This window comes from Salvelinus namaycush, chromosome 22, assembly GCF_016432855.1.
Source record: "Salvelinus namaycush isolate Seneca chromosome 22, SaNama_1.0, whole genome shotgun sequence".
Taxonomy (NCBI): domain Eukaryota; kingdom Metazoa; phylum Chordata; class Actinopteri; order Salmoniformes; family Salmonidae; genus Salvelinus; species Salvelinus namaycush.
The window spans coordinates 26,249,045-26,271,743 of NC_052328.1; the positions used below are offsets into that span (position 1 = coordinate 26,249,045).

At 41.3% G+C, this 22,699-nt stretch overlaps 1 protein-coding gene across 1 annotated transcript in view; it reads left to right on the forward strand.

The window, feature by feature from the left end:
* The first annotated feature begins 11,312 nt into the window (after window positions 1-11,312).
* The window catches only part of LOC120017701 (GDNF family receptor alpha-1-like), an 83,075-nt gene continuing 71,688 nt past the window's right edge, over window positions 11,313-22,699 (forward strand). The window contains exons 1-3 of the mRNA XM_038960631.1: window positions 11,313-11,702; window positions 12,384-12,686; window positions 13,354-13,437. Of these exons, the coding sequence (XP_038816559.1) occupies window positions 11,663-11,702; window positions 12,384-12,686; window positions 13,354-13,437 (427 nt within the window). The 5' untranslated portion in view covers window positions 11,313-11,662. The remainder of the gene's footprint in view (window positions 11,703-12,383; window positions 12,687-13,353; window positions 13,438-22,699) is intronic.

Sequence of the window (22,699 nt, forward strand, 5' to 3'; positions counted from 1 at the left end):
CACGGATGTGACAAATGTAAAACACTACTATCTTGTGTCTTTTGCATGTTCAGTGTGCAGTGGAGTCCACGGCAGTTTGTCATAGCACTCACACGTACATATATGTGCACAAATATATACAGTATGTATGCATATTCAGTATATATTTACACTATAAACAGAAATGCAAGGGGGGGAAAATAAAATGTATTTCTTTCTCAAAACATTGTATTTTCATCCAGATTTCAGGATAAACAGTAACAGACAAAACAAATACAGTAGAAGATAAACAAAAGGCTTGTCCTTTTCCTCCTCCTCCTCCTTGTCGTCGTCCTCGTCCCCCTCTTACTCTCACTCCTCTTCCTCTAACTCTCTCTGCAAAATTGGCCTCCATTGTTGTCCAAACGAAGAAAACCAACCTGAAGCCTATTTATAGTGCTCAAGCTCTGATTTCTAAGTGAAGAAATTAGCTATGTGTTTTCACACGTGAGCACTGTGTGTAGGTCATCGGTAAATGAGTGTGGCATTTGGAATGGCAGTGTTTTCCAAACGAAACACAAGACCTGTTAGTTTTGAATGATGTGTCTAATGTAGAGAACTGTGTTTAGTTTTTTGCAAAAATTGTGTTTTACAATTGCAAACTGAGTGTAAAGCAGATAATATGCTTGCAGTTTTGCAGACTTGGTCTGAAGATTAGGTACATGAGGTAATGGTTTCACTGAGTGTGCCTCAAGTACCACTTTTAGTGTGTAAGCGATTGTAAAAAAACTCTAATATACGTTTTAAACAAATGCATGGGATTTGCTCTTGTTCTCTTGATCACACTAACAATATCATCCCGTCTCAACACCCTGGTTCTATGGCTAAAATCTAATCATGTTTTGGTAACGATATGTTCGGTGGGTAAAGCCAAGATCTTCAATGAGCTGACAGTAAAGTAAAACAAAATAAATACTTAGTAAAATACACAATGTTTTTAAGACTGCTGGTATAATCAATCTCTCTCCTAACCTCTAACATACCTCTGGAATTTTCCTCTGCCAGAAACACGTTTGGACACTATGTGAATTTCCTTAAGTATTGGGGAGTCTTCGGAGACAGTTTCTGCAATAAAAAATGTCCTGTTACAAAAAGAGCTATTGACTTAATTTGAGGCTCATAGATTTGAATAGCTCAGAGTGATTACCGATTGCAGCAACAGGATTTCAGAGCTAAGGGCTTCTCTCAGCAGCTCCAGCTCTCCTTCTTTGTGCATCTCCAGCTCCTTTTTAAGTCTATGACACATTTGAAATGTTAAGTGTCTGAAAAGCTAGTCTCTCATTACACACACATCAAATGTAACATAAAACAATTATCTAACATGAATTTAAGAGTTGGACCAATAGTACAACCAAAGGTTTACAGTACCAGCATATTGGATCTAGAGATATTATACAATGGGTGGTTCTAATCCTGAATGCTGATTGGTTAAAACCGCATTCCAGCCAGTGTCTATTCCACACGTTACCACTGGCTAAGTCTATGACATTAAAATTGTATGGTTTGCACACTTACACTTTTAAAAAGACAGCACTCATTAAATTGACATGCATTCAATTTAAAAAAAAATCAATAGCTGAGTAAAAAGCGTGATTAATGAACACACTCAAGAGGAATTATCATAACAGTGAGTGGGCCTCAGCTTCCCCAAAAGCCCCACCCTCAGCACATCCTGTGGACTAATCAGGCCGTCAGTAATGAAGGAGATTTGTGGGAACAGAGGGACAGAACATGCTTCCCCCACGTGTGATTTAAGAGCAGGAGGAGGCAAACACTTCCTCCCTGGGCCAGATTCTGTATCGATCCATCCTTTTCATTAAGTTCCTAACATGAGAATCGTAGGATGTTCTTTTTTGACCAGATAATAAAGGCAACAGATCAAAGCCTTAACTAAAGAAATTGGGGTAATGTTGCTTTATTTAAGCATCCTGATCTGAAGAGTACAAGAAAGGCAGGATGGGTGCAGGTCCTTTCAGCGCATTTCAAGCAGGATCATTAGCAGGATGAGACAGGAAGACAATAAATGTGCAATGATTTGTGACCCACACACCAAATACTCAGAGTCTTGCTGTTCTGTCAGAATTGACGATATGATCCTTGTTATGTCTGTAAAACTCAGTCCTCACGTATTTATTGTATATGCTTTCGAGCACATTTTTGCTCTAACTTCTGACTCTATACACACCCCAGGATAAGCCTTGATCTAGCCATAACGGACCACTCTCCTCACACAAACGCTATCCATGAAATTTAAATAGTAAGTGAGGCTCCAAGCAAGGCACTGGCATCCACAGTGATTAAGGAGTACATTGCTTGTCTCCCAAGGTACAGCTGGACAGTTTGGATGCGCAGTTGATTACCTTAAGCAAGTGCTGTCTGTGAGGGGCTTCTGGGTGACCATCAGACTCTCTGCACTTAAGGACTCGGTCATTGATTTAGCCTCATTCAGCTGGCTCTCCAGGTCTGAAATGAACAACGCTTAATGTAAACATTACCTCCACATACCAGTCGGTGTTTCCCTAAAGAAAATGACGCTAGGGGATGGATTCAGTTTAGTCTGCACGTTTTACTGTACGCTGTCTTTAGGATTGTTTGTTTTATCTGGTGGCGAGCATTCAAACGTCTGCCTGACAACAGAGCTGGATCAAATCTGTACCTCTCATAATATGTTCCAGTCCTTGTAGCTCCAAATGGAGACCTCTCTTTTCTTCTTGCATAGAGTTCATCCGAGTATTCTTCCGGCCCATGGACTCCATCTCTAAGACAGGATGGAAAAAACAGTACATGGGGTTACCATAAAGCCTCAGGGTTGGTCAGAACAGGGCATGGTTAGTGTAGCATCAGGTTATATAATGTAAATATATTATCCATGAATAAACTAGCAATACCCAATGAATATAAAATGACCCTACTTCACATGTTAATATAAACAGTGGCTTCTCTACCTTTGTTTAAAGAGCTAACCTCCTCCTCCAAGTTACGTATCTCAGATTGGGTTTGGCTCTCAAACACAGTCTCCCTGTTATTCAAAAGGCTAAAGTCGCTGTTGAAAGTCATGATTTCTTTCATGAATTTCTCCTGTTCCTCCTTCGACGACTTCTTTATTGTCTCCTTCAAACATATGAGCACAGCAACAACAAAAAAGGTAAATAGGTTAATGTAGCCTAGATCTATTGAATAACAATGTACTGTCATGTTGTATTTGTTTAACGTTTGAGTGTGCTTGAATGCCCTTGACAGGAATCACTCACCAAGTGTTTCCTGAGATCCTTCTGCTGTCTCAGAAGCTCCCCTGCCTGCTTTTCAACTTGTACTTGACGCTTTTTCATTAGGTCATAGTGCAGCTTTGTCTCTGATAGATGCTGAGCCTGGAAGGACACACTTTTAGCAGTTCCATAAAACAAAACAAAAACTATACTTTCATTAGTCTGTCCCATTCCATGAAGTTTGATACTTGATTGAACAGTTAGTATATTGAAATAAAGGGAAAAGATATGTTCTCATTTTAGTAGCTATACTATAGGCACACTGTATTGCCTAGCCTCAACATTCCCCTCACAATATTTATATATTTTTTTTATAAGCCATTCAGACCAAAAGAAGGCAAATGGTACCATTAAGGTAATTACATACTACCTGGCTTCAAATGATATAAGCAATTGTGAAGGTTAATTGTGCTAGTGGAAAGCATTGAAAATTACCGTCTAAAATGCATGGCATTCATGGGCCTCCTGGGTGGTGCAGTGGTCTAAGGCACTGCATCGCCACTAGCTGTGCCACCAGAGACGCTGGGTTCGAGCCCAGGCTCTGTCGCAGCCGGCCGTGACCGGGAGGTCCATGGGGCTATGCACAATTGGCCTAGCGTCGTCCGGGTTAAGGAGGGTTTGGCCGGTAGGGATATCCTTGTCTCATCGCGCACTAGCGACTCCTGTGGCGGGCAGTGCACGCTGACCAGGTCGCTAGGTGTACGCTGTTTCCACCGACACATTGGTGCGGCTGGCTTGCCGGGTTGGATGCGCACTGTGTTAAGAAGCAGTGTGGCTTGGTTGGGTTGTGTTTCAGAGGACGCATGGCTCTATTATGAGGTTAGCTCTTTTATGAGACAAGACAGTAACTACAAACAATTGGATACCACGAAAAATTGGGGAGAAAAAGGATGTAATTTTTTTTTAAATGCATGGCATTCAGGACAATTGGTTACTATGAGTTACAAAGTTAAAAATAAATAAATATAAAATATAAATATAAATAAATCAATAAATATAACGAAGGGAACAGTTAAAGAGAGCTTGAAAGTAAACTAATGATTGAGCAAGCCAAGTGTCATAGACTATGGAACAACAAACACAAAGTTTGAGCTGTTTCATACAGATAGTGTGCTTAAAACACTTTATCATACCTAAAAAAAAAAGTTCTGCAAATAGTTCTATCTCCACAATAGAACATGATTTCGAGTGGAAGTGTGTCTCACAGAAACAAACTTGCAGTGAAAGATCACACTATGCAGTCTGAAATGTACTGCATGAGTTGAAATGAATAAGCAGAATGATATCTAGTCAAACATGTATATATATGTATGCTATTAACCTACAGCGGCTCAATTTAGCATAATCTTAAATATCAGTAAAATAGATGGAACATATTGGCTGAATGTATATGTGATATTCAGCAGCAGCCTATAGTTCAGAGGTTATTGCATCTCATCTCAATGAATGACTCTTTTGATTTGAACCCTGTAATTGGCAATCTTGTTATGTTCCTTTTTGACATGTACAGGAAGTGCTCAACAATATTATGAAAAGTTAATGAATCTATCTTCCACACACAATTTATTTCAAGCATGTTAAAATGTTGCTTGCTATAATGCTAATGTAATCCTGCGGAAACTAGGAATTGATTTTGTAGCGCCACTTGCAATTGATCCAGAGTCTCTGATGAGGCCTCTAATAGATTAAGGGTTTTAATCATACAATTAATCACCTCTTTAATGTGTCTCAATATGTATCAATATACTGCACTTAATCTGTCAACACACTCTCTCGGACTAATTAATGTAGCTATTTGACTGTACATTCACTGTACAACTCTGTAGCCTGCATTCACTGTTCAATGAAGTGTCTGTTCTTATCTCTGTCACTTCAACAATATTGTGTCAGGTTTTCTCTCTCACACATAGGTAATGATAACAGCAGATTCACCTTTTCATCAAGTTCCTTGGAGAGACATTCTGATTTTGCTGTCAATGACTTGACCCTGTCTTGACATCTTGCAATAGCAGCCTTGACTGAAAGAACATTGAAAAAGGAAACACAACAGTGACCTTCATGACAAACATAACCAGTCACATTCTTTCCCCCAATTCCGGCAAAAGTCAATTAAAAACGAAAAGTAGTATAATTTAGCTAACATTGTGTCAATAACAGCTAGCTTGATATTAGAAAGGAAATTATGGTTGGCAGCTCACCCTCTTGAGATTGTCGCGTTTTCTCCGATATTTGCTGTTCAGTTAGTAGAATTTGTTGGAACAGAGTATCCAAACTCATATCTTTATCGGATAAATATGCTATCTAGCTGTATTAACTTTTAAATTGTTTATTAAATATGACGCCAGGACAGCAGTAAAACATACAAGTGTGTTGAGATTCCAGTCGAATTCCCGCCAACAAATGTGCACGTGTTCTACAGCGCGCACGTAGGCCTATTCTAGAGTGCGCAAGCCTATTTATAGGCAGGAGAGGTCAGTTTACTTTTACCAGAAAACCTACTAATATCGTGTAACATTTAAAATGGTCTTCACCCAAATGTGTTTGTTAAACCCACAGAAATATGTTGAACCTGGGGGTAGCCTAGGGGGCTTTTCATTGTAGCCTACCACAATGAATACATTCTGTAGGCCTAAACATACTGAGAAATGTTCCAGTGCAGCCATTCTCTCAAGATCGCTTTCATTCATCACAGTTCTGCTTCAATGAACTATTAGTTCTGCCATCCACAGTATTGTTTGACGTTTGTAAGCACAGTCAGCAATCAATAGCTTTAATTCAGTGCCATTTGCTCCTTCAAGATTTGTCACATAGGCCTATAGAGGCTCATTCTTTACTTTACCCAATTTTCTCCTGAGCACTGCTAGAAAGAATGGTTTGAGCCAGTGCCATGAAGAACATTAAAGTGTGAATGCCTGCCTCCTTATATGACCAGGACCTATATCATTCTGACATTCATTTGCTAAATTAATAGTAAATATTGATTGAGGCTTTTCATAAATTCCAGATTGATGTTGCTCACCTTCATGAGGTTGGCAACCTTCCCTTTGAGATTAAAATAGCAAAGTTATCAAATTATATAGGTTTTCCAGACAATTAACTAACACTATATTTTTCCCTCTCAACATGCTTGTAATTTGGTCAAGGAGGAATCATATTTTATTTTATCTAAACAAAACTATAATTTGAAAGCTCCCTTTGAAAAAGCCAATTAATTGTACATTTCATTTACTTTTGGGCCGAGCCTATGTGGTTTTGCAATTTAGGACTAGGCCTATTTATGTTCCCCTTATACATTCACTGAATTTATGTTGTTATTGTCCAGTATAATTACCCTACACTGTAAAAAAGACCAGAAGAATATGTTTTAAAAATCCTGTTGTTTTTACGGTAACTTACGGACAGTGACCTGTAAGTCACTGTAAAAATGTACATTTACAGTAATGTACTTTTAAACCAAGTTTATTTGGAATATTTACGTTTTAATTTTTTTTACTCTATTTACTATAAAAACAATAGGATTTTTTTACATCATTTTCTGCGCTACCTAATAAACTCAGCAAAAAAAGAAATGTCCCTTTTTCAGGACCCTGTCTTTCAAAGATAATTCGTAAAAATACAAATAACTTCACAGATCTTCATTGTAAACGGGTTTAAACACTGTTTCATGCCTGTTCAATGAACCAAATACAATTAATGAACATGCACCTGTGGAACGGTCGGTAAGACACTACTTACAGACGGTAGGCAATTAAGGTCACAGTTATGAAAACGTAGGACACTAAAGAGGCCTTTCTACTGACTCTGAAAAACACCAAATGAAAGATGCCCAGGGTCCCTGCTCATCTGCGTGAGCGTGCCTTAGGCATGCTGCAAGGAGGCATGAGGACTGCAGATGTGGCCAGGGCAAAAATTGCAATGTCCGTACTGTGAGACACCTAAGACAGCGCTACAGGGAGACAGGACGGACAGCTGATCGTCCTCGCAGTGGCAGACCACGTGTAACAACACCTGCACAGGATCGGTACATCCGAACATCACACCTGCGGGACAGGTACAGGATGGCAACAACAACTGCCCGAGTTACACCAGGAACGCACAATCCCTCCATCAGTGCTCAGACCGTCCGCAATAGGCTGAGACAGGTTGGACTGAGGGCTTGTAGGCCTGTTGTAAGGCAGGTCCTCACCAGACATCACCGGCAACAACATTGCCTATGGGCACAAACCCTGGACCCGACAGAACTGGCAAAAAGTGCTCTTCACTGACGAGTCGCGGTTTTGTCTCACCAGGGGTGATGGTCAGATTTGCGTTTATCGTCGAAGGAATGAGCGTTACGCCGAGGCCTGTACTCTAGAGCGGGATCGATTTGGAGGTGGAGGGTCTGTCATGGTCTGGGGCGGTGTGTCACAGCATCATCAGACTGAGCTTGTTGTCATTGCAGGCAATCTCAACGCTGTTTTTTACAGGGAAGACATCCCCCTCCCTCATTCCCCCCAGAAATTTCCGGGAACTTGCAGGTGCCTTGGTGGAAGAGTGGGGTAACATCTCACAGCAAGAACTGGCCAATCTGGTGCAGTCCATGAGGAGGAGATGCACTACAGTACTTAATGCAGCTGGTGGCCACACCAGATACTGACTGTTACTTTTGATTTTGACCCCCCCCCTTTGTTCAGGGACACATTGTTCCATTTCTGTTAGTCACATGTCTGTGGAACTTGTTCAGTTTATGTCTCAGTTGTTGAATCTTGTTATGTTCACACAAATGTTTACACATGTTAAGTTTGCTGAAAATAAACGCAGTTGACATTGAGAGGACATTTATTTTTTTGCTGAGTTTACAAGAAGATAGGCCTATGCACACTTAGCTTGCTTCTGTGTTTGTTAAATCATCATCTAAGCCTACTCTCGGACAAGCATTTGGTTTATGAAATTTTATTCAGCAGATTACATGGTCCATTAATAGTTATGCATTATGCAGTCGTTAAACGTCTTTTATTAGGCCTACTTAATTCAGAAATGTTACTCGCCAGCTCATTCATAGGCTTCATTGTTTGCCGCGCAGCCGACATGCATTTCCTGTTCCTAGGAGTAGACGACGCACCTGATTGGTGCCAATTCATGCCCAGTTTGGAGGTGCCAATTTTGCCTCATGCGTTTAGTTTCTCCCTATTTGTTATTTTGAGATTACATAAATATATAGTCTTTGTGTCATTTGAGTTTATAAGGCCATTTTGTTCTATGGTGATTCATTTATTAATGTTATTTCACAGATGTAGGCTGAGAGGTTGATGTGCCTAATGTTACCTCTCTAGAGTAGTGAGTTGGTATGACCCAATCCAGGAGGGCTGTCAACAGGTATGTAGTCTTTTCAGACTTTCAGTTGGGCGTGTTCCCTTGCTCAAACTTTGAGTGCATTAACCAATGGTTGCGTGCAACGTCATTGACTGTGTCATCGACTGACAGATTGCTATAACATATGATGTGGTTAGCTGATACGTAAAATACCTATCCAGGCATTGTAAAATCTGGCAGGCATCAACATGCCTGGGCAGAGGAATGCGCCCATTGACTGCTGATCGTCGCCTGCCTGTCTGGCAGCCATAATGTTAAAAGACATGCTTGTTGTGAGGCCTTATTAAGTGCAGATTTTTGGTTAAAAGCTGTAGTTCACAGTAAAAGTGTTTGCAAAGACAGTATATTCTACATCCTTTCCAGTTTTTTTGGATCCCATTTGTTGGCACATTAATTGGGGAGAAAGGGCTCGTGGTAACGGCTGGAGCGGAAATAGTAGAATGGTATCAAATACAGCAAACACATGGTTTGATACCATTCCATTTGCTCCATTCCAGACATTATTAAGAGCCATCCTCCCCTCAGCAGCCTCCACTGCTTTGTAGGCCTATATATTCGAAAGATGGTGGATAAATCATGATAGTTCACTCAGGCCGTTTATTGTTGGAAAAATTGTCCGTTTCGGTTTGCTTAACGGGGTAGCCCATAGACACCAATGTGATAGCAGCTGGGTCTGGTCTGCTTAGTTCATTGACTTCAATTGTACCATAAATAATTAGGGGGTGAGATGTCTCGCTTCCTTTTCCGTGTCTGACACATAGCTCGCGTTCCCCTGCTTAGACGTTGCATGCATCAACCAATGGTTGCATGCCACATCATTGACTGTGCAGCTGGGCACTAGATTGCTATAATATGTGGTATAATGTAAAATACCTATCCAGGTGTTGTAAGATCTGGCATGCGTCAGCAACGTCTGAGCAGGGGAACACAACCTTAGTCTTCTCTTTCGCACTATCTGTAAAAATGTAAATAGCCCTGCTCTCTCAGCTTCCCATTTGTGTATTAAAGGATTTAGTCCAGTTGATATGGTGGAGTGGAGGGGAACATTCATTCATTGTTGATTGTTTCAGTCAACAGTCAATTGGGTCTAACCATAGAAAATTCCTTTAACATTGCTTCTGTGTTTAGCCTAGTGAAGGACTGAAAACTAATCAATAGGGCATGTATTACATCTCACTTAATAGGATGTGTATCTGTGTTATTCTATGGTCAACGTTAAAAGTGTAGGCCTAATATAGAAAAGTATTGTAATGAAACAGGCAGGGAGCAGGTCTCGAACCCTCGACCTCCTAGCCCGAGGTCCGGCGCGCTATCGACTGTGCCGCAAAAGCATGCTCAAGCGGCAGAGTCGATTTCCGCGCTTATAAACACAGGGTCGTTACACTACTCCCTCCTTTCAAAGAGCGCGTCCTCGCGCTAGCTTGCGACTTTACGTCTTACAGGAACGCGCTCACCGGCCAAGCACACGCACTGTCGTGGATGCGAGGTCCGATCACTTCCGACACCAATGTAATGAAACAGGAGGGAGCGGGTCTCGAACCCTCGACCTTCTAGCCCGAGGTCCGGCGCGCTATCGACTGTGCCGCAAAAGCATGCTCAAGCGGCAGAGTCGATTTCCGCGCTTATAAACACAGGGTCGTTACAGTATGTAAAATGAACCTAATAGGCCAGATTAAATATGTTAAAATGTTCATTATCATAAACCACTCAATTTTTGTGATTTGTATAGCCACCAATTAATTCAGATAGTTTCATATTACATTAGCCACGTCTAGGCTATAGTGATTGCATTATTTAGCCTATAATGAGATGCAAGTTGAGGCTTTTTTTAAACCAACAGATGGCGATATTCACCCATGTTCACGTTTTATAGTCGATGTCAAGAGTGGATAGAAGGAGCGCACTGGTGGCTCTACACTCTCAGCTCTGGAACTGTATGGTACTGTATGGTTTGCACTGCAGTCAGCAGCACACATCAGATAGACAATTTAGGCTCCGTCTCCTTTTTCAATCCACGCTCCAAATGGCTAGCGAAAGCGCATCCTGAGCATAACAAACACTAAGTTAGCATTAATACGCGACGATCTGAATAGATTTTTCAAAGTGAAAAGGGAACAGTGACAGGTTTCCGTCGAATTGGTGGGATAGCGTTGCACGTCAACACAGATATTCAATCGATAGTGTACTTGTAGTCTATAGCATATTATCTGTGCGCATGGGGTTGTCTCTCTCTAAAATTTGAGTGTGCGGTTTTGACTAAGGTATTGGGGATAGTCACATTAACACGTTTTTTAACCTCTACATGTTGTAGCCTACTCATGAACTCTCTGTGACCCCATGAATAATATAATATTGTAAATTATAATGGTGTAGCCTTGTCCTAGGGCATGAATCAAGACACTATAATATTTTGATACAATTTAATGCAGAATCAACAATCAAAACGATTGCAAATAGTGTCATACTCTATGTTTTCACAAATAAGATATTGCGTATGTATTTAGCCTCACATCGACACTGTAATCCAGAAATAAAATGTGTCTGAAAGTTTGAATTGATCTACTTGTCATCACCGAAATCCACGTTGAAACGCAAAGTTCCACTGCCTTGCCGCTGCTGCCGGATTGGGGTTACTGCACTATTGAGCAGTGGGCTACAGCATCCTCGCGCGCTAAGACACACGCGGACATCCTACGAGCTGGAGTTCCCGAGAGCACTCGCCGGTTCGTTTTGTCTCCTTGTGATCTCTTATCCAGGTCTTTTATTTAGTTTTTAAACGGAAAGGAAATCATTCTGTGGTTGATGGTATCGGTTGTCTGTCGCAAAAATTGGAGTACTTTTGGGTCGGAATGTTTTATGCATGAAGTCAGCTGGATGTGTTCTGTAGCCTATGTCGGACCTCATCCACCCGATATTTCCAATGGATTTGAATAGAGTGGAAATACCTTGGGAATAAAATCACAAAGTTTTTTTCTATATGTTCTATAAATTCCATTGTAACAAGGCATCACACGGATACCAACGCAATGATTTTCATCACACTTTATGTCGTGCTGCCTCTTTTAGGTAAGTTTTAGTTTCTCAAGGCCTATTACTTATGAATATGACTAATATATGCTATACATGCCTAGAATATGCATTTTTAAATTGACAATAATAAGAAATTAGAGGGCAGCTGAGATGAGTACATAGGAAACCTATAGTGATCGTTGTGGAGAGAGATGGTCCACCATAATGCGGGCCATGCCCACTGACTACTGAAAAATCAATTACGAGCTCATGTAGCCTAATCGAAGTGAACTGAGTTCTAATTCTGTAATAGACACAACTAAATACAGTGGCAATTCATTTCCCGTCTCTCATGTATAGCCTATATACACTACTATAGCATACATTGCAAAAGCAAAAGCTTAACATGTTTTACCCGTTTCATATTTAATAACTTTACTTGTCCTCAGCTGATTTAAAAAAAATATTTCACAAATGTATAGGGTATGCGATGCATTGATCACTATGTCAGTGACGAGTAGCCTATATGACATGTTTGTGTTGTTGTTATTGTCACGGAGTTGCGCGCTAAAATACGCTCAGTACAGCGTTAATACACTATGTTAATCTCTAAAGCAGCTTTCATTTGGATTAATCTCTGAATGTTTATTGTGACTAAATCCCGTATAGCCTACAATATTTAACATTTAAACGACAGAAACATTATTATTATTATCATTATTTATTCTCCCCAAACAGATGTATTGTATGCCCAGGAGAATGTCCTTTCTGGTCCCAACCGCCTCGACTGTGTCAAGGCGAGTGAGCAGTGTATGAAGGAGCAAGGATGCAGCACCAAGTATCGGACAATGAGACAGTGCGTTGCTGGGGGGAAGGAGAGAAACTTTAGCATGGTAGCCGGACTGGAGGCGCAGGACGAATGTCGGAGCGCCATGGATGCTCTCAAGCAGAGCCCCCTGTATAACTGCAGATGTAAAAGGGGTATGAAGAAAGAAAAGAACTGCCTTCGCATCTATTGGGGAATCTACCAGACTTTGCAGGGTATGCCCTTTGGTGTCATTGCAGTTGGCTACAACACAGCAATCACACATTGTCAGAAGTCAATCTGATGTTAATCAATGGTTAAAAAAACAAACATTACCCAGACCTGCTGTATGAGTAATGTATTAACGGACCATGTAAACTGCTAAAGCAATACCGTTTCAGGGAGAAAACACCACATTATTGGGTGCGTAACTTTCCCGCCTGTGCGTAATGGGAAAGGAGTGGGGTAATGTCCTTAAAAAAATATCTTAGAATGAATCGAGTGTAAAGCCCTTTGGCACTCGTCATCTTGCAGTAGATCGTACACAAAAACTGTACTGCCTAATGCCAATGGCCAGTGGGGCAGAAGGGGTTCTCAGTTGCTGACCAATATGCCTAATCAACCGTAGCCTAACGAGTAGTAGAGCGTCATGGAAATTGACTGACCTAGATACCCATCTCATGTGTATGCGCATGTGAAGAAATGACAAGACATGGTAGCTTACAAACATTTAGTGAAAACAAAAACCCACGTGCATGCTCTTTAAATAAAATCTATATATATTTATGTATGTGTGTATGTATGTATGTATGCCTGTCTAGCTGGTTGTCTGCAACATTTACATGCCTATTAACACTGCAACAGTATGTTAAAAATCACATTGTATTTCAATATTCCTTTCAGGGAACGATTTCCTTGAGGACTCTCCTTATGAGACCATGAATAGCCGGCTGTCTGACATATTCCGACTGGCCCCCATTATTTCAGGTAAGGGCATGGATTTATTAAGAGTTTACTATGGTGCAACTTATTTAAAAGTTCACAAACGGACACTTGGCGTCTTTGTGAAAGTATACAGATGAAATGCTGGCTGTGCATGTTCTTAGTGAAATTGTGTTTAAAAAAATGTACAATCCTCACACTTTCCCTCTTTCGCCCCAATGAAATGCATGCCCATTGTTAGTGCATTTTCACGGGGAGCTATAGTTCTGAGTGTTCACTGAGAGCTCAACACGGAGTGTGGTGGTGTGGAGTTGTAAAAATGTAAAAATGCGTCAGGTTGTAGCATAGTTTATTGAGCTGGGTTTAAATTGTACATTGAATTGTGATGGTCATATCAAATCGATCATGAATGCGGGGAGGGGGTATCACATAGGACACCGTTACACGCATTGGTGGAGTGAGTTTATGTTCAATTATGAGCCGCCTCTAGATGGCAATATTTTCCCTTGTTCACGATCTTACAGGTGCTATCCATGGAAGCTATAGCGGCCTTTGACTTTACCTTGGTCTTTGTTGTGAGAAACTACAATCCGGTGCTGGTGAGGTGCCATGTTGTGTGGCTGGTGATGGAGAATAAGAGCGCTAATAAGCACATAGAAATGTAACACAGAGATTTGGCTCTATTTAGATTTACAATCAGATTGTGAATATGAAGGGGAGCTAATCTTTTCATTCATTTCCTGTCCTAATTTAAATGGACAAGACTGTAACACTGAGCAAAAGTATTGTTCTTGCCTGCAAAAGGAATCACCTGTTATTATGTCACTTGTGGACATACTTTTGTAAATAATATAGTAGGCCTACATTTCTCAATTACACTACATCGCCAAAGGTATGTGGACACCTGCTCGTGATTCCAAAATCATGGATATTAATATGGAGTTGGTCTCCCCTTTGCTGCTATAACAGCCTCCACTCCTCTGGGAAGGCTTTCCACTAGATGTTGGAACTTTGCTGTGGGGACTTGCTTCACTTCAGCCACAAGAGCATTAGTGAGGTCGGCACTGATGTTGGGCGATTAGGCCTGGTTCGCAGTCGGCGTTCCAATTCATCCCAAAGGTTTTCGATGGGGTTGAGGTCCGGGCTCTTTGCAGGCCAGTCAAGTTCTTCCACATCGATTTTGACAAACCATTTCTGTATGGATCTCGCTTTGTGCACGGGGGCATTGTCATGCTGGAACAGGAAAGGGCCTTCCCCAACTGTTGCCACAAAGTTGGAAGCACAGAGTTGTCTAGAATGTCATTGTATACTGTAGCGTTAAGATTTCCCTTCACTGGAACTAAGGGGCCTAGCCCGAACCATGAAAAACAGCCACAGACCATTATTCCTCCTCCACAAAACTGTACAGTTTGCGCTATGCATTCGGGCAGGTAGCGTTCTCCTGGCATCCGCCAAACCCAGAGTCGTCCGTCAGACTGCCAGATGGTGTAGTGTGATTCATCACTCCAGAGAACATGTTTCCACTGCTCCAGAGTCCAATGGCGGCGAGATTTACACCATTCCAGCCAAAGCTTGGCATTGCGCATGGTGAACTTAGGCTTGTGTGGGCTGCTCGGCCATGGAAACCCATTTCACTAAGCTCCCGACGCACAGTTCTTGCTGACGTTACTTCCAGAGGCAGTTTGGAACTCGGTAGTGAACTCGGTGGTCCCGTTCTGTGAGCTTGTGTGGCCTACCACTTCGTGGCTGAGCTGTTGTTGCTCCTAGACATTTCCACTTCACAATAACAGCACTTACAGTTGACCAAGGCAGCTCAAGCAGGGCAGAAAGTTGACGAACTGACTTGTTGCAAAGGTGGCATCCTATGACAGTGCCATGTTGAAAGTCACTGAGCTCTTCAGTAAGGCCATTCTACTGCCAATGTTTGTCTTGGAGATTGCATGGCTGTGTGCTCGATTTTATACACCTGTCAGCAACGGGTGTGGCTAAAATAGACAAATCCACTATTGGCCATGTAGTGTATATATCCTGGAAGCATAGACAATTATGGTTGTTCCTTTAGTTAATTATTTTTTGTATATTGATCGCTAAACGGACAAAATCAAGGGGCAATTTTGTTAAGTCATCAATGGCGATAGAGAGACATAAACTGCAGCAACATGATGTGTCCTTGGGCAAAGACCCAAATAACGTTTCTAGGACAAATACTCTAATTACAGAAAAGTGGAAATTAAACATTAGTCATTATAGATGCCTGTCAGAATACAGCCAAACATCAAAGCTACATTTCTAGCTTCTTGGGAGCATAGTTCATATCAAGGCATATAACAGCCCCAGACATCTTCCCCTCTGAGCTACCAGAACAGAAAGATTTATAGGAAAGCGCTCAGCATTTGAAGGTGCTCCTTATTCCCCTTTGAAAAGCTCTTTATGTTGATTGACGGTTGCACATTTCTCTCTTAGCTACGTGTCCCACAGATCATCCGTACTTGCTTATCATGGGGGATTTATGGGCCAGGCAGGATGAGAGGGACACCCTATGGGTGAGAGGGGTGACAGGACGGGTGTCAGGGAGGTTTAGGTCAACACAGTGCCTCCCACAGGCCCTACTTCCAGGCAGCCCTATAAAATGGCTGTCTCCGTAAGGCTGAAAGGACTCATAGATCAGCTGACTGATTCATAGTGGGGAACAAAGGGAGGCATTGTGAGATGTAATTAATCTGTAATAGGCCCCTGCTTTGGCCCTGAGCCTCATAATCTCCAGTGACACTCTGGTCAATCTCCTCAGAACCCTCCTGATTATAGTGAGCTTTATTCCTGATCTTTCCTACACACTGACCCCCTGTCCCCACTGTCCCCATTCCCACCTCCACTCTGGGTACTGTAGGCCTCTGATGGACTGAACCAGACATAAAGCTGGAACAATATCAGTGAAGCTTATACTGTAGGGTACACAGCTGCATTAAAGCACGCTGGCTGTCCTTTATTAAGTCACATGAGAATAGAATAGAGTACACAGACACAGACACAGACACAGACACACACACACACACACACACACACACACACACACACACACACACACACACACACACACACACACACACACACACACACACACACACACACACACACACACACACACATATACACTGAGTGTACAAAACATGACATAGACTGACCAGGTGAATCCAGGTGAAAGCTATGATCCCTTATTGATTTCACTTGTTAAATCCACTTCAATCAGTGTAGATGAAGGGGAGGAGACAGGTTGTGTAGGTGTGCCATTCAGAGGGTGAATGGGCAAGACAAAAGATTTAAGAGCTTTTGAACAGAGTATGGTAGTAGGTGCCAGGTGCACCGGTTTGAGTGTGTCAAGAACTGCAACGCTACTGGGTTTTTCACACTCAACAGTTTCCCGTGTGTATCAAGAATGGTCCACCACCTAAAGGACATCCAGCCAATTTGACACAACTGTGGGAAGCATTGGAGTCAACATGGGCCAGCATCCCTGTGGAACGCTTTCGACACCTTGTAAAGTCCATGCCCAGACAAATTGAGGCTGTTCTGAGGGCAAAAGCGTGTGCAACTCAATATTAGGAAGGTGTTCCTCATGTTTTATACACTCAGCGTACATCCAGTTCTAAGTTAATTACATTATTTTCAAATGTTTTCTCCAGGCAGGTAGAATGCTTTTAGCCTTATGTTGAGTCAGGGTGAGTCACTTCCCACTGGGCAAAAACTGGTTGAATCAACATTGTTTTCATGTCATTTCAAGCAAAAAATTCAATGTGATGACTTTGAATTAATGTAGAAAACTAATTTGATTTGCAAAAAGTCATCAACGTAAGGGAATTTCTTTTTCACCCAACTTTTAAACTTAATCCAATGACATGGTGATATCTTTTTTAATTTAATGTTGAATTAACGTAAATTGACAACTCAACCAAATGTAAATCAAAACCAAACATTGAAATGACGTCTGTTCCCAGTAAGTCAGTCTCTTAAAACCTCCTAAATGTAATAGCAAAATGTAGATTTCCGCCTAAATAGACATACCCTAAAGTAACTGTTACTCATGTGTAATTACATGACTCTGTATATTTGGAAAGAAGACATCTGGTAGAAGTTACATGGTTCAGAATACACAAGCGCACACAAAATAACCTTTTTTTTGTTTTTTTATGTTAAAAGTCATCTTTCATTGACAAGCTATAAGTGAATGATTGATGCCCAGAGCTGGAAACAAATCAGATGGCTTCTACAATATCTGAACAATATCAGAAAAAAAATGGGATTGATAGACCTAACTAGAAATGAGCAGATGTTTTAGTAAGTAGTGTCAGATGTGGTCACGGGATGTTTCCAAGTGTCCCTGAACCTCTCCAAAGTGGCTTATGTCTGAAAATTAGATAATTCCAGTGATATTACATATTTGCAATCCCTAAATGCTATTTGTTCAATATAAAAACACAATTTCTACCATATCAACCTCACTCAAACATTTTTTCAACCTCTCCAAAGTACCTGAATGTTTAGTCTAGGCATATCCACTATATTGATCCCACATACAAATTCAATTTTTACAAAAACAGTGTAAAAGCAACAGGTATACATAAAAAATATACAAAAGTGTCTTATCAAACACAAACTTGGTTACACACGTGTCATTCACTAAAAAAGGTGCAAAAATAGAAAAAAGCTGAACTATTTACAAATGGCATTTGTGTTCCTTTTACATCCCAGGTGTAGATGATTGGATTTCACTATCACCGTAGCTTGTGCATATCGTGATAGTCTTTGAAGCAGTCCCTCTCTGCCAGGAAACAAAAAGCGAACTGGCATTTTGGACAGAAGATCTGGCATTTCCCCCTTTTTCCCCCGTGTTTTGTGCAATGCTTGCAGTTCTTCCTTTTGTCTTTTGGCATGTGTGTTGGATAGTGGCGCTCACCTTGAGTGGGGGTGTCTTGTGATGGTTGTGAGGTTGCTTTGGGCCCCCAATTCAGCCATTTCCAACACCAGCTGCTCTCGGAAAGCCAACTGGGAGAGGGGTTTGACCTTTTGCTTTGGCCATCTGCTTGTGGAGAATGAAAGCATTTACTGTAGCAATGTCCACAAAGTGGTAAAAAAAAGTCTTATACCACTTCCTGGTCTTGTGGAGGACCTGGTAGTAGTCTATCTGAGCATCGGATAGGTCGACACCCCCCATGCTGGCATTGTAGTCCTTCACAGAAACGGGGACATTCTTCCTTTTTCACCCTCCTTGAGACATGGTCGTTATTGAATGCCTTATGCTGTGTGGTGAGCATGGTTACTTCCCTAGTGTCCTTCCATTTCACAAAAAGCAGCTTGTTACTCCTGATCAAACGTATGGTCCCCCTCTCCGCTGTCTTTACCCTGTTGTTTACCTTGATCTTCGGGAAACCAATTCTGTTAGGAGGAATGGTGCCACAAGCCCCAATTTTATTTTTCAAGAGGTCTATGAAAAGTGGATATCGAACCATCAGACAGGGTGATTGACATAGCAGTGGCGGGGTGAAGACCTTGACCGGCGGGTGCGCTTGCTGGGGAGGGGTGGCTCCCAAACGTCATCACACAAATCCTCTACATCTTCCACTCTGTAGTGAATAAAATACAGAGATATATAAGACACACAGAATTTCAGTTGACTAAATTTACAAAACAACATTAATGTAAAGTAAACACACCAAGCCTAAACTTTATCTGTACAGTGACTCACACAGAAGGTGTCAAGCACACACACAATGCAAAAAGTAACACCTTGGAGACAAAGGCAGAGGTCAGAACCACAACTTAAGAATGGCCATAAGAGTTCAGTGGTCTCTCCAAAGTTACAAGGATGAAACCTAGAACAGCAAACAGTGAACTAATATGAAACATAGACAATAACTACTTTGGAATTACAGTATATAACATTAAAATTACTTGTTACATAGGCCTATGTAAACTAAATCAAAATCCTCGTAGTCCAAATCGCTCCCCTAATCCGAGTCTGACCAGTATTTTATTCAAAGCTTCTATGTCGGTATACTTATTCATAGCTGTCTTCTTTTTAGCTTCCTGTTCGATATTCTTAGTTTTGACCTTTATTTCCCCCCATGAGAAGCCATATTTTATGCTGAAGCTATGAAATGAAAGCGATTAAATCTGTTTACAATGTAATGTAGCGTGCTTGGTGCGTCTCATGTCTGAGCCAGTTAGCAATAGTTCACATTACGCGTAAAAGGTTCTAGGCCTTGCTTTGTCCCACCCAGGTCAACTACATATCCCTGGAAAGCTTATCTCATTGGCTACAAGGCTGTCAAGGTGCCATAGTAGCCAATAACCTGCGTAAGCAGGCAACATCATTGTCACGACCTGACCATAGAGAACCCTCTGTTCCCTATGGTGTTTAGGTCAGAGTGTGACTGGGGGGGTTATCTAGTGTTTAGATTTCTAGGTTGGTGGTTTGTGTGGTTCCCAATTAGAGGCAGCTGGTAATCGTTGCCTCTGATTGGGGATCATATTTAGGTAGGCTTTTCCCCCACCTGCATTTGTGGGATATTGATTGTTTGTTAGTGTGTTTGGGCGCTACGTCTTTGTAAGTTTTGTTATTTTGTTTTGTTAGGTTCACTAAAATAAATATGTGGAACTATACTCACGCTGCGCCTTGGTCCGCTCATTTCCAAGATCGTGACAATCATATTTTTAATGCGCAACAATATAGTCACTCGGTAGACATTCATGTTTACCTTGTAAGGTGTTTCCTGTTTGGTGTTAACGTTGTGTAAAATAAATATTTTGACTCTATGGGGAGGTGATCAATAACGGTAGGTCACAGGCAGACAAATAAGACATTCTCATGGTCTGTGGAGTCCCAGCTTTCGGTGTGTATCAATGTGTTCCGTGTTTAATTCATTTATGCTTCACAACACTAACCAGAATGTAGCTAGCAGCCATCTTGAAATTAGGTCATCGGCTCGGCCTGTCCTTATACATTTGTTTCCCCATATATTGTAGTAGGTCACACCAAAGATTTTAAGGCACAGTAGCCAAGATACTCAGATTTTCGCAGACACCCTGCTTTTGCAGATAGGGGCTACCGTTCTCATATCAGACTGAATTGAATAAAAAACATCTAATAGGGTCCCCAAATATGGGGACATTACATTCAAGAGGTTAATGTGGTGGAAGTTGCCACATGAGAAACTTCATCTGAAGAACAGAACAATCAAATTTTAGATTTGATTTCGATTTTCCATTTCAGTCACATTGAAAAAAAATACTTTAATAACATCTCGAAACACAAATGAATAAAATCAGCAGATAGCAAATTGGGCCTTTTTTGATGCAACACTCATTTATCACATCAGTGACCACATCATGCTTTGAGGCTGTAGCTGAGTTATGTGTTTCTTCTTCTTCTTTTTCTTCTTCTAATACAAGTGGTACAGCTTGTTTCTTTCCCCTCCATTTCCTTACAGAAATCCTAAGTCTCTCTCAGGGAGAACTACCTGTATTGATGTCTGTGTTTCTACTCGATTAAATGGATCATTAAATGCTTCTGGGCTTCCGGTGTCTGCAGAGCTCATTGCTTCTTATTAGCAAGAGGTGCCATGCTGTTGTCTGTGCGCCAGGTTAGGGTATCGGTAAAACATACTTAGTTTGGAGTCGTTCCTGGGTAAAGGGTCACGGAAGCCACAACTGCTGTCATAAGACAGACAAGGTAGGTCATTTCAATCAAGGGAAATGGTTTACTCACACAGAGAGGTGGAATGCTCATGGATGAAGTACCAGACCATTGAATTTGTTTTGAACACTATTTTTTGTATGTTGGCATGTGTGTATGGGTGTATGGGTGTATGGGTGTATGTGTGTATGCATGAGAAAAAAAGCAAACAAGGAATAGAGGAAGAGCATTCAATGAAATGGTTCCTTTTCCGCCCACCAGTTTGACATCTTGTGATGCACTGATCCATAGAGAAGGCAGTAAGAACCAATTTCTCACAGATTCAAGTGGACCATTATTCCCAGGCCATTTGCCCCTGCCCAAGAGGCAAGCAGTGGAGTAAATGGATGAATACACAGCAGAGTTACACATGAACGTATTCAGGAACACTCACTGGTCTGGAGCCTTTCATACTGACCAATGTGCATACTTTTCTTTTCCACGATCTTGAGAACTAGAATAACTAAAGGTTTGTTTGCTGTATGCGTGGCATAACATTGGAGTTTGACTCGTGAAAGTGTAAACTCATTGGAGGTTGACTCGTGGAAGTGTACTGTAGCTTTAAACTGAAGAAAACTAAAATATGTTATTAAATGGTCTGGCTTATCGCCATGGAGATATAGCTACGGTACAATCACTTTGTTTGTAGATAAAGCCCCTTTAAATGTCAGACTATTGTCATTTAATGTTCAGTGCGCCAATGAGAAAAATGAAACCGGGGGGAAAATGTGACACAAAATGGAATAGTGAGTCTGCTGTGCAGGCGAGGCTGGCTGGACTGAAATTGCCTAAATGATGAGGTAGCGGTGAAAAAAGGATAAGGACATCAACAAATCTGTGAAGTACTACTATGAATGAAGATGAGTTTCTATATCACTCCATTATTTTCTGAGCCCTTTAGATGACCTTTCCCTGTTAAGGTTTGTGGTCTGAGCTGATGTTGTATCAGGATGATGATTATGAGCTCAGCACATAAACACACAACTTGGCATTTCAATTATTTTAATTTAAGGGTGGCTGTTTTTGGGATAAAAGCCGATTCTGACATTGTCTCCTAATTTCCTTGTCCTTCTTCTCCCTACTTTTCCCTCTTTCCATGTTTTCATTTCCTTCAGCATAAATCGTTAGAAACTGTGCTAAGGAAAATATTACAAGTGTCATTCGCTGATCAGAAGCAATATTTTGTCTCATTCTGTCAAACTGGAGCCAATCCTGTGCTCTCTCTCTCTCTCTCTGAAGTCCTCAATCTTGAGCTGTGTATGTGTGAAAACATCAGTAGTAGTCCCAACCTTGCGGACAAACCACACAACACCTTAAATCCCCGTACTGACACGATGCTGAGAGCCTGTCAACACAGCTCACTACTGTTGGAATGCCACTCTAATAATGAACTCAGATCCCAGCGGTGTATGAGAACAGACTGCTGCTAGGGGTTCTTACAGAGTGAGAGGAGGGAGAGCCCACTGGGCACACACTGGTTAAATCAACTTTGTTTCCAAATCATTTCAATACATTAATTAGAACCAACTTGGAATAGACGTTTAATTGACGTCTGTGCCCAGTGGGAGGAATGGGAAA